This window comes from Hippocampus zosterae, chromosome 1 (assembly GCF_025434085.1).
Source record: "Hippocampus zosterae strain Florida chromosome 1, ASM2543408v3, whole genome shotgun sequence".
NCBI classification, from domain to species: domain Eukaryota; kingdom Metazoa; phylum Chordata; class Actinopteri; order Syngnathiformes; family Syngnathidae; genus Hippocampus; species Hippocampus zosterae.
Genome location: NC_067451.1, coordinates 6,750,217 through 6,768,115, shown reverse-complemented (window position 1 = coordinate 6,768,115; position 17,899 = coordinate 6,750,217). Strand labels below are relative to the sequence as shown.

Here is a 17,899-nt window from a genome sequence, read left to right as displayed (position 1 = left end):
CAGCAATGGTGCGACTGCTCATTTCTCAACATTCACACACTGCATAATTTCACATCTTGGAATTGCACACAAAATGAGCTGTGAATATTTGTCTCTCAGCATTCACACAATATGAGAGCCTATAAGCAATCAGTACAATGCATTCTGTTCTATTGCCGGCTCCTTTCTGGCGAGCAGGTGCAATGTGTTGTGGTTGTCTGGGCGGCATAATTGCACTAAACAGGTGACCATTCTTGACATGTTGCCAGTTAACAGGCGTGAACATTTCGGGCAAAAGTGAAAAAAAGCAGCTCAAGAACAACAAGAAAAGGCTCGTTGAGTGACACGAAATTCCATTTGCACGGCTTTTCTTGTTCCAGCGGAAAATTAAGAAAATCCATTGATGCTTCTTCACCCGCTCTCACAGAAAGGGAATGATTGCAAAGTTTAATGGTTGTTTTCCAAGCTGCTGATCAAATGCAGAAAGGGATGACCACAGGCTTTCTCACCATTGTGATAATGGATCAAAGAGGGCGAAAAAATGAATGTGATGATCCTAACGGGGTCCAGAAAACCATCACCAGATGGCAAAATGGACTACGGGAAACGATGACTACAGCAACAAGCATCAAGGAGTCATTTGGACCAGCTCGTCACAGTTCTTGAAAGCAATAGTATTCGCGTTTTGGGGTTGAAGTTCAGTTGTTTTTTTTTGGGGGGGGGGGGGGGTGTTACATCCATGTTGTCCAAAAAAATAAAAATAAAAAGGAGTAAAGGTGTAATAATAGGCTCCATTTTCATGAATATTAAGCTGTATTTTCGTGTGAAAAATAATTAGCAAAATACGAAATGAATATAATTGTGACACAATATAAAAAAAGAACTGAGTTGTAAGGTGGCGAAAAAAAGTTTTGACTAAATAAAAAAGAGCAACCAGAGGAAAAAAAAGGAATAAAAATAAAATGAACCCAGCCCACAGTTTGAAACACTGCACTGCACAAGAAAACAGGTGATCCATGCCGTGAGTTTAGATTGTGTTTGTCTTTGGCACACAATGAGCTTTTGGCATAAGCCATTTAGACAAGTAAAAATCAATAATCAATTGTGTTCAAGATTGCCAGTTGACAAGAGGAGAGTCAAGGAGAGGAGGGGCGGGGGCGGTTGACAAGAAGCATCACTAGGATGCGAGAAAAAGCGGAGGAGGGAGCGCCCGCGCCGCGCACACAACACACTGCATGGGTTGCCTTTCAGTGCGCACGGAGTGTACCGGGAGTTATAAATTATTGTTGTTGTTATTATGACGCCAGGATGGATTGGCTCAACGGTACCGGACTGGACACCGTCATCCACCTAAACTCATCCTATGGCTACTCATCAGCGGCCATCGCCAGCATTGCCGCCCTCGTAAGTTTCCTCATCTTGTTCACTGTGGTCGGCAATGTGCTGGTGGTGATCGCCGTGCTGACGAGCCGGGCACTGAAAGCCCCCCAGAACCTCTTTCTAGTCTCGCTGGCAACGGCTGACATCCTGGTGGCCACTCTGGTGATGCCATTCAGTCTCGCCAATGAACTCATGGGCTACTGGTATTTTGGCAAAGTTTGGTGCGGCATCTATTTGGCGTTGGATGTTCTTTTCTGTACGTCCTCCATTGTGCATCTGTGCGCAATCAGCCTGGATCGCTATTGGTCCGTCACGCAAGCGGTTGAATATAATTTAAAGCGGACTCCCAAGAGGGTGAAGGGCATCATCTTGATTGTGTGGCTCATGTCTGCTTTTATTTCCTCCCCGCCATTGTTGTCTGTGGAGAGAAACAAGGACAGAAGCCCTCACCCCCAGTGTGAGCTCAATGATGACAGTTGGTACATCATTTTCTCCAGCATTGCTTCCTTCTTTGCTCCTTGCCTCATCATGATCCTGGTCTACGTCAGGATTTACCAGGTGGCCAAAACTAGAACCAGGAGCATGTCAGAGAAGAGACAGACAGATGGTGGTGCCATCCAGACGGAGAACGGGCAGTGCCAGTGTCCGCCCACCCCGAGTCATCGGACGGCCACCCAGGGACAATACACGGAGGAAGCCGACCTGGATGAAAGCTCCTCATCAGAGGGGAAAGTCAGCAAGAAGCAGCCAGACTCTCCACGGAGGAACCCGAAGAGGGACTCCCTGACCAAACAGCCCGCGTGCAACTCCAGAGTCGGCAACAAACCCACAGATCTTTTTGCCTCCAGGAGGAAACGGAGGAGCTCCATCGCTCTGAAAAAGCTGTCCCAAGCTCGGGAGAAGAGGTTCACTTTCGTCCTGGCTGTGGTCATGGGGGTGTTTGTCGTGTGCTGGTTCCCGTTTTTCTTCAGCTACAGTCTGTATGGTGTGTGCAGGGACTCCTGCAAGATTCCAGATCCCCTCTTTAAGTTCTTTTTCTGGATCGGGTACTGCAACAGCTCACTCAACCCGGCTATATACACCATCTTTAACCGCGATTTCAGACGGGCCTTCCAAAAGATCCTATGCAAGTCGTGGAAAAAGTCCTTTTAGGATGGCAACTGACCAAATTCAAATTTGCTGTTCAAGTCCGAATATTCCCACACCACTCATCAAGTTCTGCTACTCAAACCGCCCATCTACACCATCGTCAATTGCAACTTCCAGCGGGCCTTCCAGACTACAACATACTCGTGGGAAAAAAAAGCTCTTAGGCTGGTGGCCTGAAAACTCAGAAGGCTGCAGTTTCAAGTCGTGGTTCCAGATTTTCAGGACTCAAGGACTTTTTTCAATTTCAAGGACTCTTGTGTGATCGCAGACCGCTTAGTCAAATTCTGCTCGGCAAAACATCATCCTAAACCTGCTTCTGGTTCCTTTGTGGTTTCTTTCAGGTACTTATAAGACTGTAGGGACTACCATCCTTGGCATCCCACTTGGGAAGTTCCTTGATTGACAACATGGAATAGGACTGAGAAAAATAATCTCTCTCTGAATGTTCTGAACTCTTTTTTCCATGACAGTGTTGCTCTGACTGAAATGAAGCTGCCATAGCAGAGATCCACGTGAATGCAACCCAGCTTCCTGATGCTGTGCTGTCCTTTTTTTTTCAAAACAGCGCTTCTTCTGGTCACAGCTACGTAGTGCATCACATGTTGCTTCAGTTCCTCCAGATGTGATTAATCAATCAATCAATTTTGGGCATTCCGTATTTCCCACTTGGTATGCATTTTATTAGATTACATTTTTCTTCCAGCATACAATTTATTGTAATTTCTATCTGTGTTGTTAAGATTCACTTTGAACCAGGGTAGATCAAACTGTGGGAGCTCCGACAAGAGCTGGGTTTCCACACATTTCAATCCAAAGTTTACCTCACTCCAAAGCAGACCGAATTCTTCGTGCCATCTCGGAAGCGGGTCCATTTTCCGTTAAAGCTTGGCTCCACACCCAAGCGGCTTCGATCTCCTGCCAGTTATTGGCGCTTGCTGGGGAAGATGAGCGGAAGGCCATCCGTTTGCACAGGCAGTACTGTAGCATCCATGTGTGCTATTCAAAATGCTAATGAAATCAACATGCCACAAAAATTACCGTAACAAATGATGATGTTATTCAACACCACTGAGTTTGACTTGATCTCAACACCTCAATCAGTCATACCTATTCACCCCATTCCCCAAGAGAGCATCAAGATATATTCACAAGTCATGTATTTCCACAAGAATAAAGTTGTTTAAAAAACAAAACAAAAAACTGCTATTTTACAAAATATTATATTGAGTCAAACTTAAGGTCCGGTTGGCGCGTTACGATTCGGATATGGCAAACCGCGAGCATCAAAGTACATATTTGAGAGTAAAATCAAATCCGATGTTCCAAGGAATTGTGGGACAGGCTGAATGGGTGATACAATTTAAACAGAAACCCCCGGTCTCCTTTCTCCCACCTATCAACGGGAAGTGAGATGATGATATTTCGCAACTTTTATAAATAAATAAATACATAAAATAGGGCGGCCCGGTGGGCCAGTGGTTAGCGCGTCGAACTCACAGTGCAGAGGTACCAGATTCAAGTCCAACTCCGGCCTCCCTGTGTGGAGTTTGCATGTTCTCCCCGGGCCCGTGTGGCTTTTCTCCAAGTCAGAATCAGAATCAGAATAATCTTTATTGGCCAAGTATATAGAACACACAAGGAATTTGTCTCCGGTATAACACGCTGCATTAGTATCATCGTAAACAAGGACATGACAAATAGGTATGCGAGGACATTTCGTAATGTAAGTGAGACAATGTGCAAAGTATCAAGCAGAGCTAAAGTGATCAGTGGTAGAATACAATACGATGACAGTTTGTACAGTTGGTGCAGAAAATCATTGAACCATTTTAGAGTGACCAGTAGCAGTATTTGTAGTACAAGAAGAGTGACTACGTCAGTGACTGTTTAGGGAGTTAATGGCTAGAGGGAAGAAGCTGTTTAAGTGTCTGCTGGATTTGGTGCGCATGGATCTGTAGCGCCTGCCTGAGGGGAGTAGCTGGAAAAGGTGGTGGGGGCAGGGTGCGGGGGATCCAGGAGGATTTTCCGTGCCCTTGTCTTGATTCTTGCAGTGTGCAAGTCCTCAAGAGTGGGTAGGGCGGTGCCAATGATTTTTTCTGCCGTCCTAACTGTCCGTTGAAGTTGGATTTTGTCCTTTTTTGTGGCGGCCCCAAACCAAACCGTGATGGAAGAACACAGGATTGATTCGATGACTGCCGTGTACAACTGTCGTAGCACCTCCTGTGGCAGGCCATGCTTCCTCAGCAGCCTCAGGAAGTACATCCTCTGCTGGGCCCTTTTCAAGATGGAGATGGTGTTGACTTCCCACTTCATGTCCTGGGAGTACTCAGATTTCCTCCCACATTCGAAAAATATGAATGACAGGCTGATTGAACACTCTAAATTGTCCCTAGGTGTGAGTGTGAGCATGGATGGTTGTTTGTCTCTGTGTGCCCTGAGATTGGCTGGCAACCGGTTCAGGGTGTCCCCCGCCTACTGCCCGAAGACAGCTGGGATAGGCTCCAGAACCCTCCCCGACCCTTGTGAGGACAAGCGGATCAAAAAATGAATGAAAGAATGAATAAACCATATGGGAATAAGCTATCAGTCGCAGAACAATGCGGACGTCTCCTGCCGCCTCTTTCCATTTACATACCTCTCTCAAGCTTTTATTATGCCCAATGTAAATGGAACACACACAATGCCGCCTCGTGAGCTCTGGTTTATTCAAGCTGCGGACTTTCCTCGGACAGACTTGATTCATCAATGAGAAAGGCAGAATGTCCCTGAATGCGACATCTGTATTGAGTTCCACACAATCATGCTGACCTTGTGTTGGCGGCCTTGCGGTCTGAAGTGTGATGAATCGGAAATTGTCACAATTTCATAAAATACTTGTTCATCGTTTGTGAATTTTATTGAGCAAGGCATCAGGCAATCGCAAAATAAAAGGTCAATCTAGAAGCATACATTTTCAGGCTTTCCAAAATTGAAAGATGTGAAGAATGGTAAATTATGGTCCGATGCGTCCAATGTTAAACCTTAATCTTGAGATGAGATCAAATTGGAACCTTGAAACTCAAACATGATTTATTCTGTGTTGCAAGCCCACCGCAATTTGTTTCGTCTTTCCACTTGTTTGCCATGTTACATCATCACAACCATCGAGTTGGAAGATTTTAGTTGGAATGAAATGTTCATTACCTTAAACCACCAGAACATGATGGATAAGACAGCTTCATTTCCTTTCTCGCTCTTATTTTGCTCTGTTCGAATGACTGTTAACATGCACAACACCTTTTAAAACGTGCTGTTATAATGCAGGAACATTCATATGCATAATGAGGAAGCGGAGGAGAAACCTCGTTTGCCTGTCTATCTTTTATTTGATGGACGGCTGTGTGGACCTGCGTAAAATGCATGCACACTGACCTCAAGTGGTCCTGATGAAAAGCGCACGCCCGCGGTCACTTCATTAGGTACACCTATACAATGAATGAATAGAATTGTTTTAAAAATATACATTAATAATACAACTACGAAGGATATATTATAAAAAGTAAATACTAGGTTCGACAAGCATCCAGATTATATTTCTAAAATGCCACCGTCTAGCAGCAGCTGCAATGGAACATGACAATTACCCTTAACTATTGCAATTATACCATATGAAGAGTTGCACCGAAGCAAATTTCCCGTGCGGATGAATTAAATCTTCACCTAATGCAGTGCAATACATCAGAATAATTTATAACAGCACGAGTCAGCTATTAAAAAAAAGAAAACAGTGTACATGCGTTATGATGATTATAATTACAGCAGATTAACATTCCACTTTTGATGTTGCACATCCCCTGGAGGGCGCTCATGCAGCACATCATCGGAAGCCATCCATCATCCAAGAAAACATCATTTGCCTGTCACTGTGGTTTGACAATTTATACAAGGGTGCATGTAGGAAGTGGGCAGTGCTCCAACACCTTTCACAAGATTGACACATCATTCATACAACAGAGTAAAAGAAAGGTGTTCAACTAAATTCCACTTGAATCCCCATTTATTTGGGGAAAGATATGTTCCAGACCCACCCACAAAAGGTAAAAATCTGCCATGAAACAACTTCAAAAACGTTTTGTTTTGCCACTCATTCATGCTTTGAAGACATCTCAAAATATAAATATACAATTACTGAAAAAAACCTTTTGACATATTCTCTTTAGTGCAAGACCCAGAGCGTGCTTGCTTCAAGCTGTTTGTTGCCCCCCACCAGGCGCATCAACAGGTAAATGTGATTCCGTGTATCCACAAAAGCATTTTGTCATTTCTTTCACACGGAGCTTTTCAAGATTTGGGATCTTGAAAATTATCCATTTTGAAGCCTGGTCTGAGTGGCTCCATCAAATAATGCGGCCCTCACATTTCCGTTTCTGTACAGTACATACGCATAACGTGGCTGCCCCAGCTATCACAAGATAGCTTTTTTAATGCTGACAGCATTAAAAAAATAAAAAATATAAAAATAACAACAATTGTGGCTCACACTTTCTGTAAAGCTCAGTGTTGCCATGCATGCTGTTGCACATGGCAGACAACTCTAAATAGTGGGGGAACATTAATTTAGAAAATGAAAAAAACAGGCCCATATTTCACAAGATGTTAGTACATTCTGACAAGATTATCATGAATTTTATATTTACTGTCAACAATCGGTAACAGTTTTCCAGAGTAAAATTAGTGCCATGGCTCTACAAAGGTTCAAAAACACTTCTCCGGGATCTCTAAACGTGGTTAGTAAACAGATGTTTTATTTTTAAATCAGCGTATATGTGTGTGGGTGTGGATTTTCAAATGGTAGTACACCCCCCCAAACCTCTCGGATCCACCATACTGTAAAATGTTTCAACATGGCAGCCATCCTGAAGCCCTGCCCACAAGCTGACCTATGAGAACGCGGCAGCCTTTTGGGGGGTCGCGCAAGAAACGATAGGCCATTTCCAAGCGCGCTCTCTAGCCATGCGGCTGACGGCAACGCGCGCCCCCCGTCCGAACCGGAGTGACATCAGGACACGGTGAGGAATATGAGCAAGGGGAATGGTGCCGGTCGCAGCGCTTCTCTCAACTTCACCATCGACCACATTCTCAACTTGAGGGCGGGGAAGGAAGACTCCAGGCAGAGCAGGCATGAAAGGGACGTGTTTGACCAGGTGTGGGACACTCCGAGACGGTGCGAGGGTGGATCTCAGGAAACAGGTGAGTAAGCTTGATGACAAAACGTATTGGACGCTCACTTTGGATTGACAGAAGCATGAAATGAGAATAATTTCCGACAGCCCTGAAGCACAGCACAGCAATAATACTCATTAAAAAACAAAAAACTGCCGTATTTTTCCAGTCCGACGACTACGGGCACTGCAAAAAATTATTATTAATAATAATGCTACCATAAAGGCCAATTTGCAAAATGAACAAAGCCATTTTAAGTTCATTCTCCGTTCAGCACTAAGACGACTAAAACTAATAATACAAATAATACTAGCAATTCGACTAATAGGACTACATTTCCTGTAATAATTATTACTCTTCCAAGGCCCTACTACTAATAATACTACTACTATGTTAAAATACTAATAATATATCCCTCATAAAGGAAATCTAGTCATACTAAAACGTAATTTCAATTTCTGTCCTCTTTCCCATGGCCCATATTTTGACTTCTATTACTATTTATAGTACTACTTCTACTACACCACTGATAATATTAATAATAATAACAACAACAATAATCATAATAATAAAAATGAAAGACTCCATAAAGGCTATTTTGTAAAATGAAGAAAGACATTTTAATCGGGTTGTTCTTCATTCAAGCACAAGGAATAATGAAACTATTTATAAAATGACAAACAAAGCTCATGGTACCATAACTGATGTTGTTGTTGTTGTTATTATTATTATTGCTAATACTATAGCGGCCATAATTTAATCATAAGAAATAAAGCTATTTCAGTAGGGTCGTCCCCCGTTCACATTACTGCTACTACCAGAAATTTTTTTTAAAAATTGTTTGAAAGAATGTTATCATTATTTGTTGATTGATTCAGCCCAAGGAGGCGCGTCAATTAAAAAAACTAATTTACTGAGAATGAGTTCCTTTAGCACATTTCTGCATATCAGGCAGTCAAGAGCCTCCGGTCTTTTTGGTTTCTTCCATGACTTTCAACGGTGTTTCAGTTTGCATTGATTTAAAATTCTACTTTGAAAAAAAATAACCTCAACAGTAAATGTACAAAATATGGTTGAATACAAGGACAAACTATAATCTAGACAATAGTAAAGATGATTTTGGTGACCACTATGAGATGCGCATTTTTAAAAAAGCATTATGACTGGAAAAAATAACTAAAACATGTTTTTCAAATGTGCTGCAGGAAAATGCTTTGTAGGTTTCTGCAGTAAAAAAACAAACAAACATGAATATTCCATGGATATTCGTTAAATATGGTAGGTGCATATGGACTGTACACGAAGAATACGACATAAATAATACATAGACCACATATTAAATGTATTTTAAAAAGATCTAAATCAAAAAAGGTATCTTTTTTTAGGGGGTTGGTGGGGTTAGTCATATGACAAAATTAAATAAATCTTATATTTATTATGAAGAAACATCTGATATGAGAAAAAGTGGAACGTACATTATCCAGAGAAGGACTATAATAACCACATTTTACTCGACATTTGACTGGGTTTGCCAGAAAAAAAAGATATTCGAATGACAGTGTATGCCTATTTGGAACTTGATGCAGATAAAATATGTATTTTAAATAAAACACAAAGAATGTCGAATCCTAAGTGAGCGTTTTTCTTGCAATACAGAACACAGGAATGCCATTGTGCCATTTTTCCTTTCCATTTTCAATTTGAAAATCAAAAAAAAAATGTGACTGAATATGTATATATTCTTTTGTCAGAATTCAATTTTAGGCACTAATCAAAAATAGGAAAATAAAAAATGGGAACGAGTACTGAGTTTGATTTGCTAATTTGATAACGAGCACTTGTAAAGACACAATAACGACGTGGCTTTTTTTTCCCCTTGTGTGTGGTTGATTAAAAACAAAATACAAAAAAGGTCTCACTTTCATTTTTTAAAAACTTTTTATTGCCAATGGAAAAACGAAAGAAGCAACGTCACAGAATTTCTAATATTGTGGACGTTGACCCATTGATCCGCAGCCCTCAACAGCACGTCAACACCTCGGCCCGCCGCAGCCAGCGCCAGCACCGGCCCCAACTGTGGCAAGAAGAAGACCCGCACCATCTTCTCCAAGAGGCAGATCTTCCAGCTGGAGGCAACGTTCGACATGAAGCGTTATCTAAGCAGCTCGGAGCGAGCAGGCCTGGCCAGCGCATTGCAGCTCACAGAGACCCAGGTGAAGATCTGGTTCCAGAACCGACGCAACAAGCTCAAGAGGCAGCTGTCGGCGGACGACGACGGGCCGGGCAGCGCGCCCGTGCATGGCGTTTACAAAGAGAACGATCATCTACTGGGCACATGTCTGCTTCCAACAGCCTTCCCGGTCTTCTATCCCAACACCATCTATTTCTCCAAATGTTTTGGACTTTTTGACGCGGATAGATGAGTAGAACCCCAGTGAGCCAATTTCCACCTGGACCACACAAAATTGCAAGACAATTGAGTTTTTGTCAATGCATGAAGGTGGAGGACGTTCCGTAGAACACCAAAGTCTGAATTAAGATCGCAGCACCACACAGTCAAGAGGCAGACTGACTTTGAAATTTTGTGGGCATGTAGTGTAGAGACAGAAAAAAGTTTCAAGGTGTCTCTGCCTTTTTTGATGTTTCAAAGTGCAGGACTCATACAGGGAAAATAATATTAGTGGAGAGTGGAGAGTGCTATTTTTCCTTTTTAAAAAAATCAAAGAAACACAATTCTGGGTTTATTTGGGGCTGAGGCTATGGGCATTTGAATTAATTTCAATCAGGAAAAGATCATTTGAGGTACAAGTTTTTTTCAAGTAACGAGCCTGGTCATGGAACGAATTGAACTCGTATTTCAAGGCACTGCTGTGATTGCAATTTTTACATTCCAATGTTGTTTTGCCTTTTATAGTTCAAAATAAAAGGTTTCACCCTGGACGTTTGGACTTGTCTAATTTTACATATCTGAACCAATCGATTGCATCATATTTTTTGTTCAGGCGTTGCATCGCGAAAGGTGATTGCGCTTGGCTTGGAGACAAGCGGAGGTTGACGTCGGAAGGGGTTTTAGCTGCTCGCCAGACTTCCTGACGCTTGTGCTGTCGGACACTTTGACACAATTTGTGTCTCACGCTGCCACCCCCCCCCCCCCCATCCCTACCCCCCAGCTTCATCTGTCAGAGCTGAAGACAAATCCATTAAAAATGATCAAAAAGGACCCCAAATTCAAGACACCAGATGCACATCTATGCTTCTATCAGGCTACAAAGCTTGTGTGGTTCTCATTCAGGGTTGATATTCACCCCACCCCCCTTCCGGCCAAGCAGTGCTGTCCGCATGGTTTCAATTCAGCATTACAAGTAAGTGACAACACAGCCCTCATTGCTCATAGCTGACAAGACTTTATGTCATTGAGATGTTGGAAAGTATCCGCATGATTTCCTTCTCGTGTTCCAATGTTATGTTCATAATTTCTTTTTCTTTTTTCTTAAAATCTTTTTTCCCTTTAAACGTTGCAATTTCACATATTTTATTCTTTCCATCTTGGTGGTCAGAACAGAATAAGCTCATTTTTGTAACTAGTTAGTGTAATTGCCGGAATATTGCAACATTTTTCCTCAAATTTGAATTTCGGTTCAAGATATTTTAAAACGCAATGACTTCATTCTTGTAATTTTGTGTTTTTTTTCAATACAGCATTCAACAATAACAATAATAATAATGCACCAGTTCTACCTAGTAATTTACAAAATTTTGCCTGCAATTTACGTATGAATTCAGGTCAATTCAAAATGTTATGACTTCATTCTTGTAATTTTTCCATCTTAATTTCTTCAAAAATTACAACATTGACCCAGCAATTTACATTTCAATGAACGTGATTTCACACCGTTCCAAATTTATTCTTGCCATTTCATGAATTCTCAAGATATTACAACATCTTTCTTGTAATGTACGTTTCCACTCAGGTTATTACATTATGAGATCATTCTTGTAATTTTACACCTTTTTTTTGTAAAATGACATTTACTGAGTAATTTATGTTTTACAATGTTCCAAATTTAGTCTTGGAACTTTATGATTTCTCGTGACATTGCGACATTTTCCCTGTAATTTACTGTACGTCTCAATGCCAGTCATTTCAAAACATGATGACTTCCTTCTTGCTATTTCATGGCTTATTTGTTTCTCCCTAAAATTACAACATTTGTTGAGTCATTTACGTTTCAATTCGTTGTCACTTCATTCTTCAGATTTTTTTCTAAAATTACGACAACTACCCTGGAATCAACTTTTTCATTCAGTTCATTTCACAACAAAACCACTTGACTGTATTTCAAAGCATAGTTACAACTTTTTTTCTTGGAGTATTAGTAATGTTTTTATCAGTATGACTATCTCGATTCTTGTGCAAAATTTTTCATGTCAATTTCGACTTTTTTTTCTTTTCACAGTGTGCGTGCACTGACATCTGTACTGTACAAAGGTGTCATCTTATTTTGAAGAGGCAAGAGAAGGAGCTCATTTGCATGCGCTTCGAGGGCAGCTCATTCAAAGGGAATGAGTGACACGACACTTTACATCCTAAACAAGAGCCCATTCATTAGGAGATGAAACTAGATCGGGACCTGAGGGGACGACGGATTTCTTCACTAGCTTTCAGGGGATTTATTGATCGTGGCTGTGGTGGACATTGTGGTCTGCAGTGACAGACGCTCTCTGTAAATTGAATGAGGGCTGAGGGATTACAACCCAGGTGTATCAGATGCAAGAGGCGTGTGGCGGCAACATGACTGAGGCCAAAGGTTAACCGTGCTCATCCCCAAAGGGCCTACCAAGTGGCCAAATGTGTGACAGCTGTCATAAAATTACATTCACCAGCATAAAATGACGCTTTTATTCTGAGCACTTGACTCTTGCAATGTTAACATTTATCTGAGAATATTCCAACTTCATCTTTTTAACTTTGGCTTACGTTTACAATATCAAGTCCATTTGCCCAGTTGAAAAGAATAAATGCTTATCAAAAATGAACAAAGGAAAAATAGCACATTTGTATAAAAACAAAGCAAAAGAGAAAGCTCTTTGTATGTACTGCAGCAGCTGTGAGCCTTTAAGGGGTGTGGCCTAGGGAGCGTCAGTAGGACCTGGAGTCAGGTGGGCCGATTAGTCTGTTTGCGAGTGTCTCAGCGTGAGCTGTGGCCAACAGCAGCGCTTTGTGACTGTTCTCACATTTTTTTAATAACACTGGTCAACAGCAAATTTGAAGGACAAATAGAGCACTGACGGTTCCCAAAAAAATGACCCAACCCTTAATTCAGAAATATAACAAAATATATTATTATATACAGGTATTATTGTTATTGTCAAATTATTAGTATGAAAACCTGACACGGTGGAAAAAAACAACAAACATCTTTCAATATTGCATTTAATTGAAAGATGTTTGTTCTTTTTTTTCTCTTTCTTCTTTCTTCTTTCTACATACATTCTTGCAGCTGGAGGCTGTAAATTTCCCCAGTGTGGGACGAATAAAGGATATCTTATCTTAAAGAATGAGGGCAGATAGAGCAAAAAATGGCATTTCTGATTAATTTTGCGGGGGTTGGTTTGACACAAAGCAAAACAAAATCATCCTCATAAAAAGACTAACTACCACTCGCAAATCAAAATAACAGTAAGCTGTACGTACTTGGACAGCCTAAATATTGAAATCTGATGCTTGTGTGCCATTGCTGCGAAACCAATATGTGATCAAATATTGTCGTAACGCGCTTAACGCTACTTCTACTACGACACAATTGACTGCCGCTTGCTCATGAAATGGACTGCAGAAGCGCTTGCGAGGTGTTTTTTTTTTTAAGACGAGCCCACATACGGGAATCGATAGCACATGGGAGGAAACTGATACATGACACTAATGGGCGGTGGGAATTGTAAAGGAGGCTGGAATTCATATTGATACGGACATCATAGGCCAGTTGGGCTCCACAGGGGCGAGAGGAGAGGGGGTCACAGGTTGCTTTGACAGCCTAGCCGCTCTTAATGGACGCTTATCGACTGACAAACGTGTGACCAGGAGGCACAAAGTCTGACTTTGCCCAACTCAAAGTGATTGGGACAAACATTTTTGGGGGGGAGAATAAATATACCACGAGAATTATGTCATAGCTTGACAGGAATCCTAATAATATAACTCAACATTTTCTGTCACGGCAACAGAAACACGATGTTAATGAGACTGTACCAAGTTTATGTCTTGATCTGCAAATTTTGACAAAGCCTGTTTTTGCATTTCAGCCGCAGGCAGAAGCTGCTACCGCTAACGCGACACATGCTACAGATTAGCTCCGCTCCGTTAGCGCGACTGTTTGATCTTAACACCACAAATGGTTGCAAGGTGAAGAAACGGCAGTGTAATTATGATGGATGATGACAAGAAGAGGAAGCCATTACCTAATAGCCTTTATTAGCCAGCGCAAAGGTGTTTGATTCTGACTCGTTCTTGTCAGAGCCCACACGCTGCCAATTGCAGAAACCGCCGCCCGCTACACGTTGCGCCGTAGACATACTGTCTCGTAAAAATTGCGTTGCGTTTTTAAATCGGACTGCAGCTAACGATTCATTTAATATTTGTTTAATCTGACGATTATTTTGTCGTTGAATCAGATAAAAACACGTTTTCGTTTTGTTTCTATCCCCTTATTTCAAATCGACTGCAAAACATCCACAAACTGATAGTGATTCAGTTAGTGCTTTGAGGGGCAAAAATGCTGATCATTGTTTTCCAGAGTAAAATAAGATGTTTGACAATCGATAAATCTATAAATACTTGCCCCTCTAATTCTTAACTGTAAAACCTTACAAGACTTTTGAGCTATTCTTGTAAAAACAGATTTTACTCAAAAGGTTTTTATCAAAACAGTAAACTATTTTTAGTGTAACGTTAGTTTTTTTGTGTAATACTAGTTATTTCATAAAATATTTATTTCCTTTATTTTCATGTTTTTATTTCACATCCTTTTTTTTATTTGCCTCTTTTGATTTGATTTGAACTTTTGATTTGCCTTGTGTATCCATGAGGCTATAAAAATAGATGTAATTTGCCCATTCCTGCCGACAGCTGTCAGGCTATTGAATAGACGGTTCTGAAAACCTGGACTGACCCCCACTCACCCATTTTAATATAATTATATTTAGATTTTACATTTATATTTATTTATATATTTTTGGTCTTCAACTTTCTCCCTTTCATAATTTTGCTGCTGTAAATTGAGAATTTCCCCAATGTGAGACAAATAAAGGTTTTGTTATCTTATCAAGTTTTCAAACATGTAGAATTTACTCAAATGAATCACAACTGCAGTGGAATCCCTTTTGTCAAGTCAAGTCAACAGTATTTATAGAACACTTTCAAAGAGCCATCGCTGCATACAAAGTGCTGTACATAGAGCGATTTAACATACACAATAAACAGTAAGACGAATCGGTAATAAAGGCGGTAGAAAGCACCAAGCAGTAAAATCAAGAACAAATCTAAGTCATGCTGAGTCGAACGCCAAAGAATACAAGTGAGTTTTGAGGAGGGCTTTAAAGATGGGCAGCGAGGAGGCTTGCCGAATGTTCAGTAGGAGGTCATTCCAGAGAGAGGGACCAGCAACAGAAAAGGCTCGATCCCCTCTGAGCCTCAGTTTAGTTCTTGGTACTTTTGCCTCATTTTCACAGCCGATTAGCCTATGTAAGCCTCGTGAAATCGTACAAACGACATACAACAATGATCAGCTCAGTACGACGCAGATGCTAAAAATTTCCAGTGACGAATGAGCTAAGTATGAAAAAACTGGTATGAGCGTTGTGTCATCTGCTCGGTTCATTGTAACACAAACTTCTTCCTCCAGGCTATGCTAATGTTGGGTGTTCTTTTGTGTATGTGTGGGTTGTTTTTTTTTCGGGGCGATTAACTCGCGCTCACAGTTGTCACGCCCATAAGTGCGGCTCCTTTTGAGAAAAGGGGGCAGGAAAAACGAGAGGCCCCGGGACTTGGCCGAAAGACCCCTGAGAAGCGTGTGCTGATTCGGACCGACATTCGCTGCCACATTTCGGCCAGCTGCTACCGGCTCTCAGTTGCTCCAAGCAGCTAGCTGCCATGTTCTTTCATATGATCAAGTTTTTTTTGTCCTTCTAACACAGCTACATCATTTTTTTATAATACATACCCTGACATTTTATTATGATACGGTTAAGTATGAAAAGGTTTTCTCTATGGAAAAATGTGTTCTCATAACATTTAGTTCAACACGAAGGGGTTTTCCTTGTGACATCACAGTATTAAAGGTCAAGTGTGAGGTAAACTTGGCCAACCATCTTTTGAGTAATAAATCTAAAGTAATACTTGGGGCAAAAACTAGTTCAAGCATATTTTCATTTTTTAACGCAACCCACCCAGATTCAGAGATAGAACCATAGCAACGCACTTAACAACCAAAATGCTTTTTTTCTGTAATTTCCCGGCGAGTTGCCAGTGAGCCATCGTAATGCATTGTTGATTGTCCTGTTAACTGCTCTGTGGCATTGTGAAGATTTATTCGGCAAAATTCGCTGTTCGCATTCAGGCAAACAGTTGTTTGAGTGTCCAAAAGAAAATAAAAGGGCACATAAATGGGCCAGAAAATTGGAACGATAGTTTCATTCTCGCAAAGCGAATGAATTTCACACCAGTGTCGATAAGTATTCTTTGTTACAAACACTTAGAAAATCTGTTTTCTTACCCTTCAAAATCTTCTCTTGGGAGCCAAATACAGCAGTCACGTGACACCCAACATTGTCCCCTGTCTTCTGGAATAACACAAAGAAATATTAGGGAGGAAGTACTCAACCAACTTGCCCTGTTTGCGGTGTCATTTTCAATGTGGTTGGCCACAAAATGGGGGCGCTGGATGAGATGAGCGCAGACAAGGCTCCCGGTGGCGGCTGGTGTGATATGAAGATCAAGCCGGGGTAACAAGTTGTGTCTCCACCACTTATACGTTAGCCAAGGATAAATGGCGGACAACTGAGACCTCTCGGCCTTGCTTCCAAGTTGCTCTCTTTACTATGGTCTTCAGTCAATTAAAACAAAACAAAACAAAACAAAAACACTGTTAAATCATCCCATTGTTTGCATCCCAATTTTTGGGACATTTCCACAAATGGGAAATTACAACATGGGCACTTATTAAACCACGCGTGAAAAATGAAACATACACTCTAGTCATTATTCGAGCCCCAAACTTTACTTTCATAAGATAAGATAAGATATCCTTGATTTGTCCCACACTGGGGAAATTTACAGCCTCCAGCAGCAAGAATGTAGGTAGAAAGAAGAAAAAAACCCACAACAGCCACCGTTCAAATAAGACACACAAACCGAGGAATTTACCTGGCAAAATGATCTTAAAACGCATCGCTTCAGTCCTTTTGGTATTCCTAAATAAGACTAATTGAATACTGTACGTTCAACGTGAACGGCTTGCCCCCAACTAGAATTATTAAAACGCATCTGCCATATTGAAGGGTTGTTGGATGGATTGTATTACACTCTGTTTACTCTTTAAATTTCAAAACCAAAGTCATGAATTCTAACCGAATGCTCGAACTCCATTTTATAACCACTGTTAAAATTCAAAAATTCGGCCTCCCGCTTGGGAGCCAACCCTGCTTTTGATTGCTTTATCGGTAGAAATGTTGAAAAGTTCCAATGTTCGTTCAGTTTAAAAACACACTATATCAATACAATGCGAATAAATATAAATGTTCTATCACAACATATTTTTATATCATCGTAAGTGGAGTAATCTTTAATTATACTACAGGTTCGCGGCTCACCTTAATGAAAGATGAATGGTTTCACCGCCATCTTCTGCTACGGATAGCCGAAGGGGACACATCACCCGATCAAAAAACTGCTGAGCAATGACGAGACTTGAGCATGTGTAACAATAACTGACATTACTTCGTCACTTGAGGTTGTATTAGAAATCTTTTATGATGATATTCTGCATGTAACACTGACACATATGATGATAACTATTGCAATATGAGAGCTATTATTTGGTTTAACTATTAAGTACCGAAAAAATATTTAATTAATCCTTAATAACTAAACGTGGACGTAGACGTGCCGTGGGGTTTGTGAATAATTAATTCG

At 41.0% G+C, this 17,899-nt stretch overlaps 2 protein-coding genes and 1 long non-coding RNA gene across 3 annotated transcripts in view; 2 read left to right on the top strand and 1 right to left on the bottom strand.

Moving 5' to 3' along the window:
• The window catches only part of LOC127609502 (uncharacterized), a 28,228-nt gene extending 11,272 nt beyond the window's left edge, over positions 1 to 16,956 (bottom strand). Inside the window, exons 1-2 of the long non-coding RNA XR_007964635.1 lie at positions 16,482 to 16,956; positions 5,920 to 5,972 (exon numbers count right to left, since the gene is read on the bottom strand). This is a non-coding gene — a long non-coding RNA (uncharacterized LOC127609502). The remainder of the gene's footprint in view (positions 1 to 5,919; positions 5,973 to 16,481) is intronic.
• Positions 1,215 to 2,710, top strand: LOC127609448 (alpha-2 adrenergic receptor-like). The gene is given in 2 exon segments (XM_052079328.1): positions 1,215 to 1,256; positions 1,258 to 2,710. Coding segments are annotated over 2 exon segments (1,296 nt in total). The 3' UTR covers positions 2,512 to 2,710.
• LOC127609464 (homeobox protein HMX3-like) lies at positions 6,981 to 10,643 on the top strand. Its single transcript, XM_052079329.1, has 2 exons — positions 6,981 to 7,737; positions 9,727 to 10,643. The coding sequence occupies exons 1-2, from the start codon at positions 7,566 to 7,568 to the stop codon at positions 10,131 to 10,133; spliced, it is 579 nt and encodes a 192-aa protein (XP_051935289.1). The 5' UTR covers positions 6,981 to 7,565; the 3' UTR covers positions 10,134 to 10,643.
• Positions 16,957 to 17,899: the final 943 nt, after the last annotated feature.

Bases quoted from the DNA above. Each gene is read 5' to 3' on its own strand.
- LOC127609464 (XM_052079329.1), top strand. From the start codon at position 7,566: ATGAGCAAGGGGAATGGTGCCGGTCGCAGCGCTTCTCTCAACTTCACC. The intron at 7,738-9,726 runs GTGAGTAAGCTT...ATTGATCCGCAG, and splicing joins GGGTGGATCTCAGGAAACAG to CCCTCAACAGCACGTCAACA.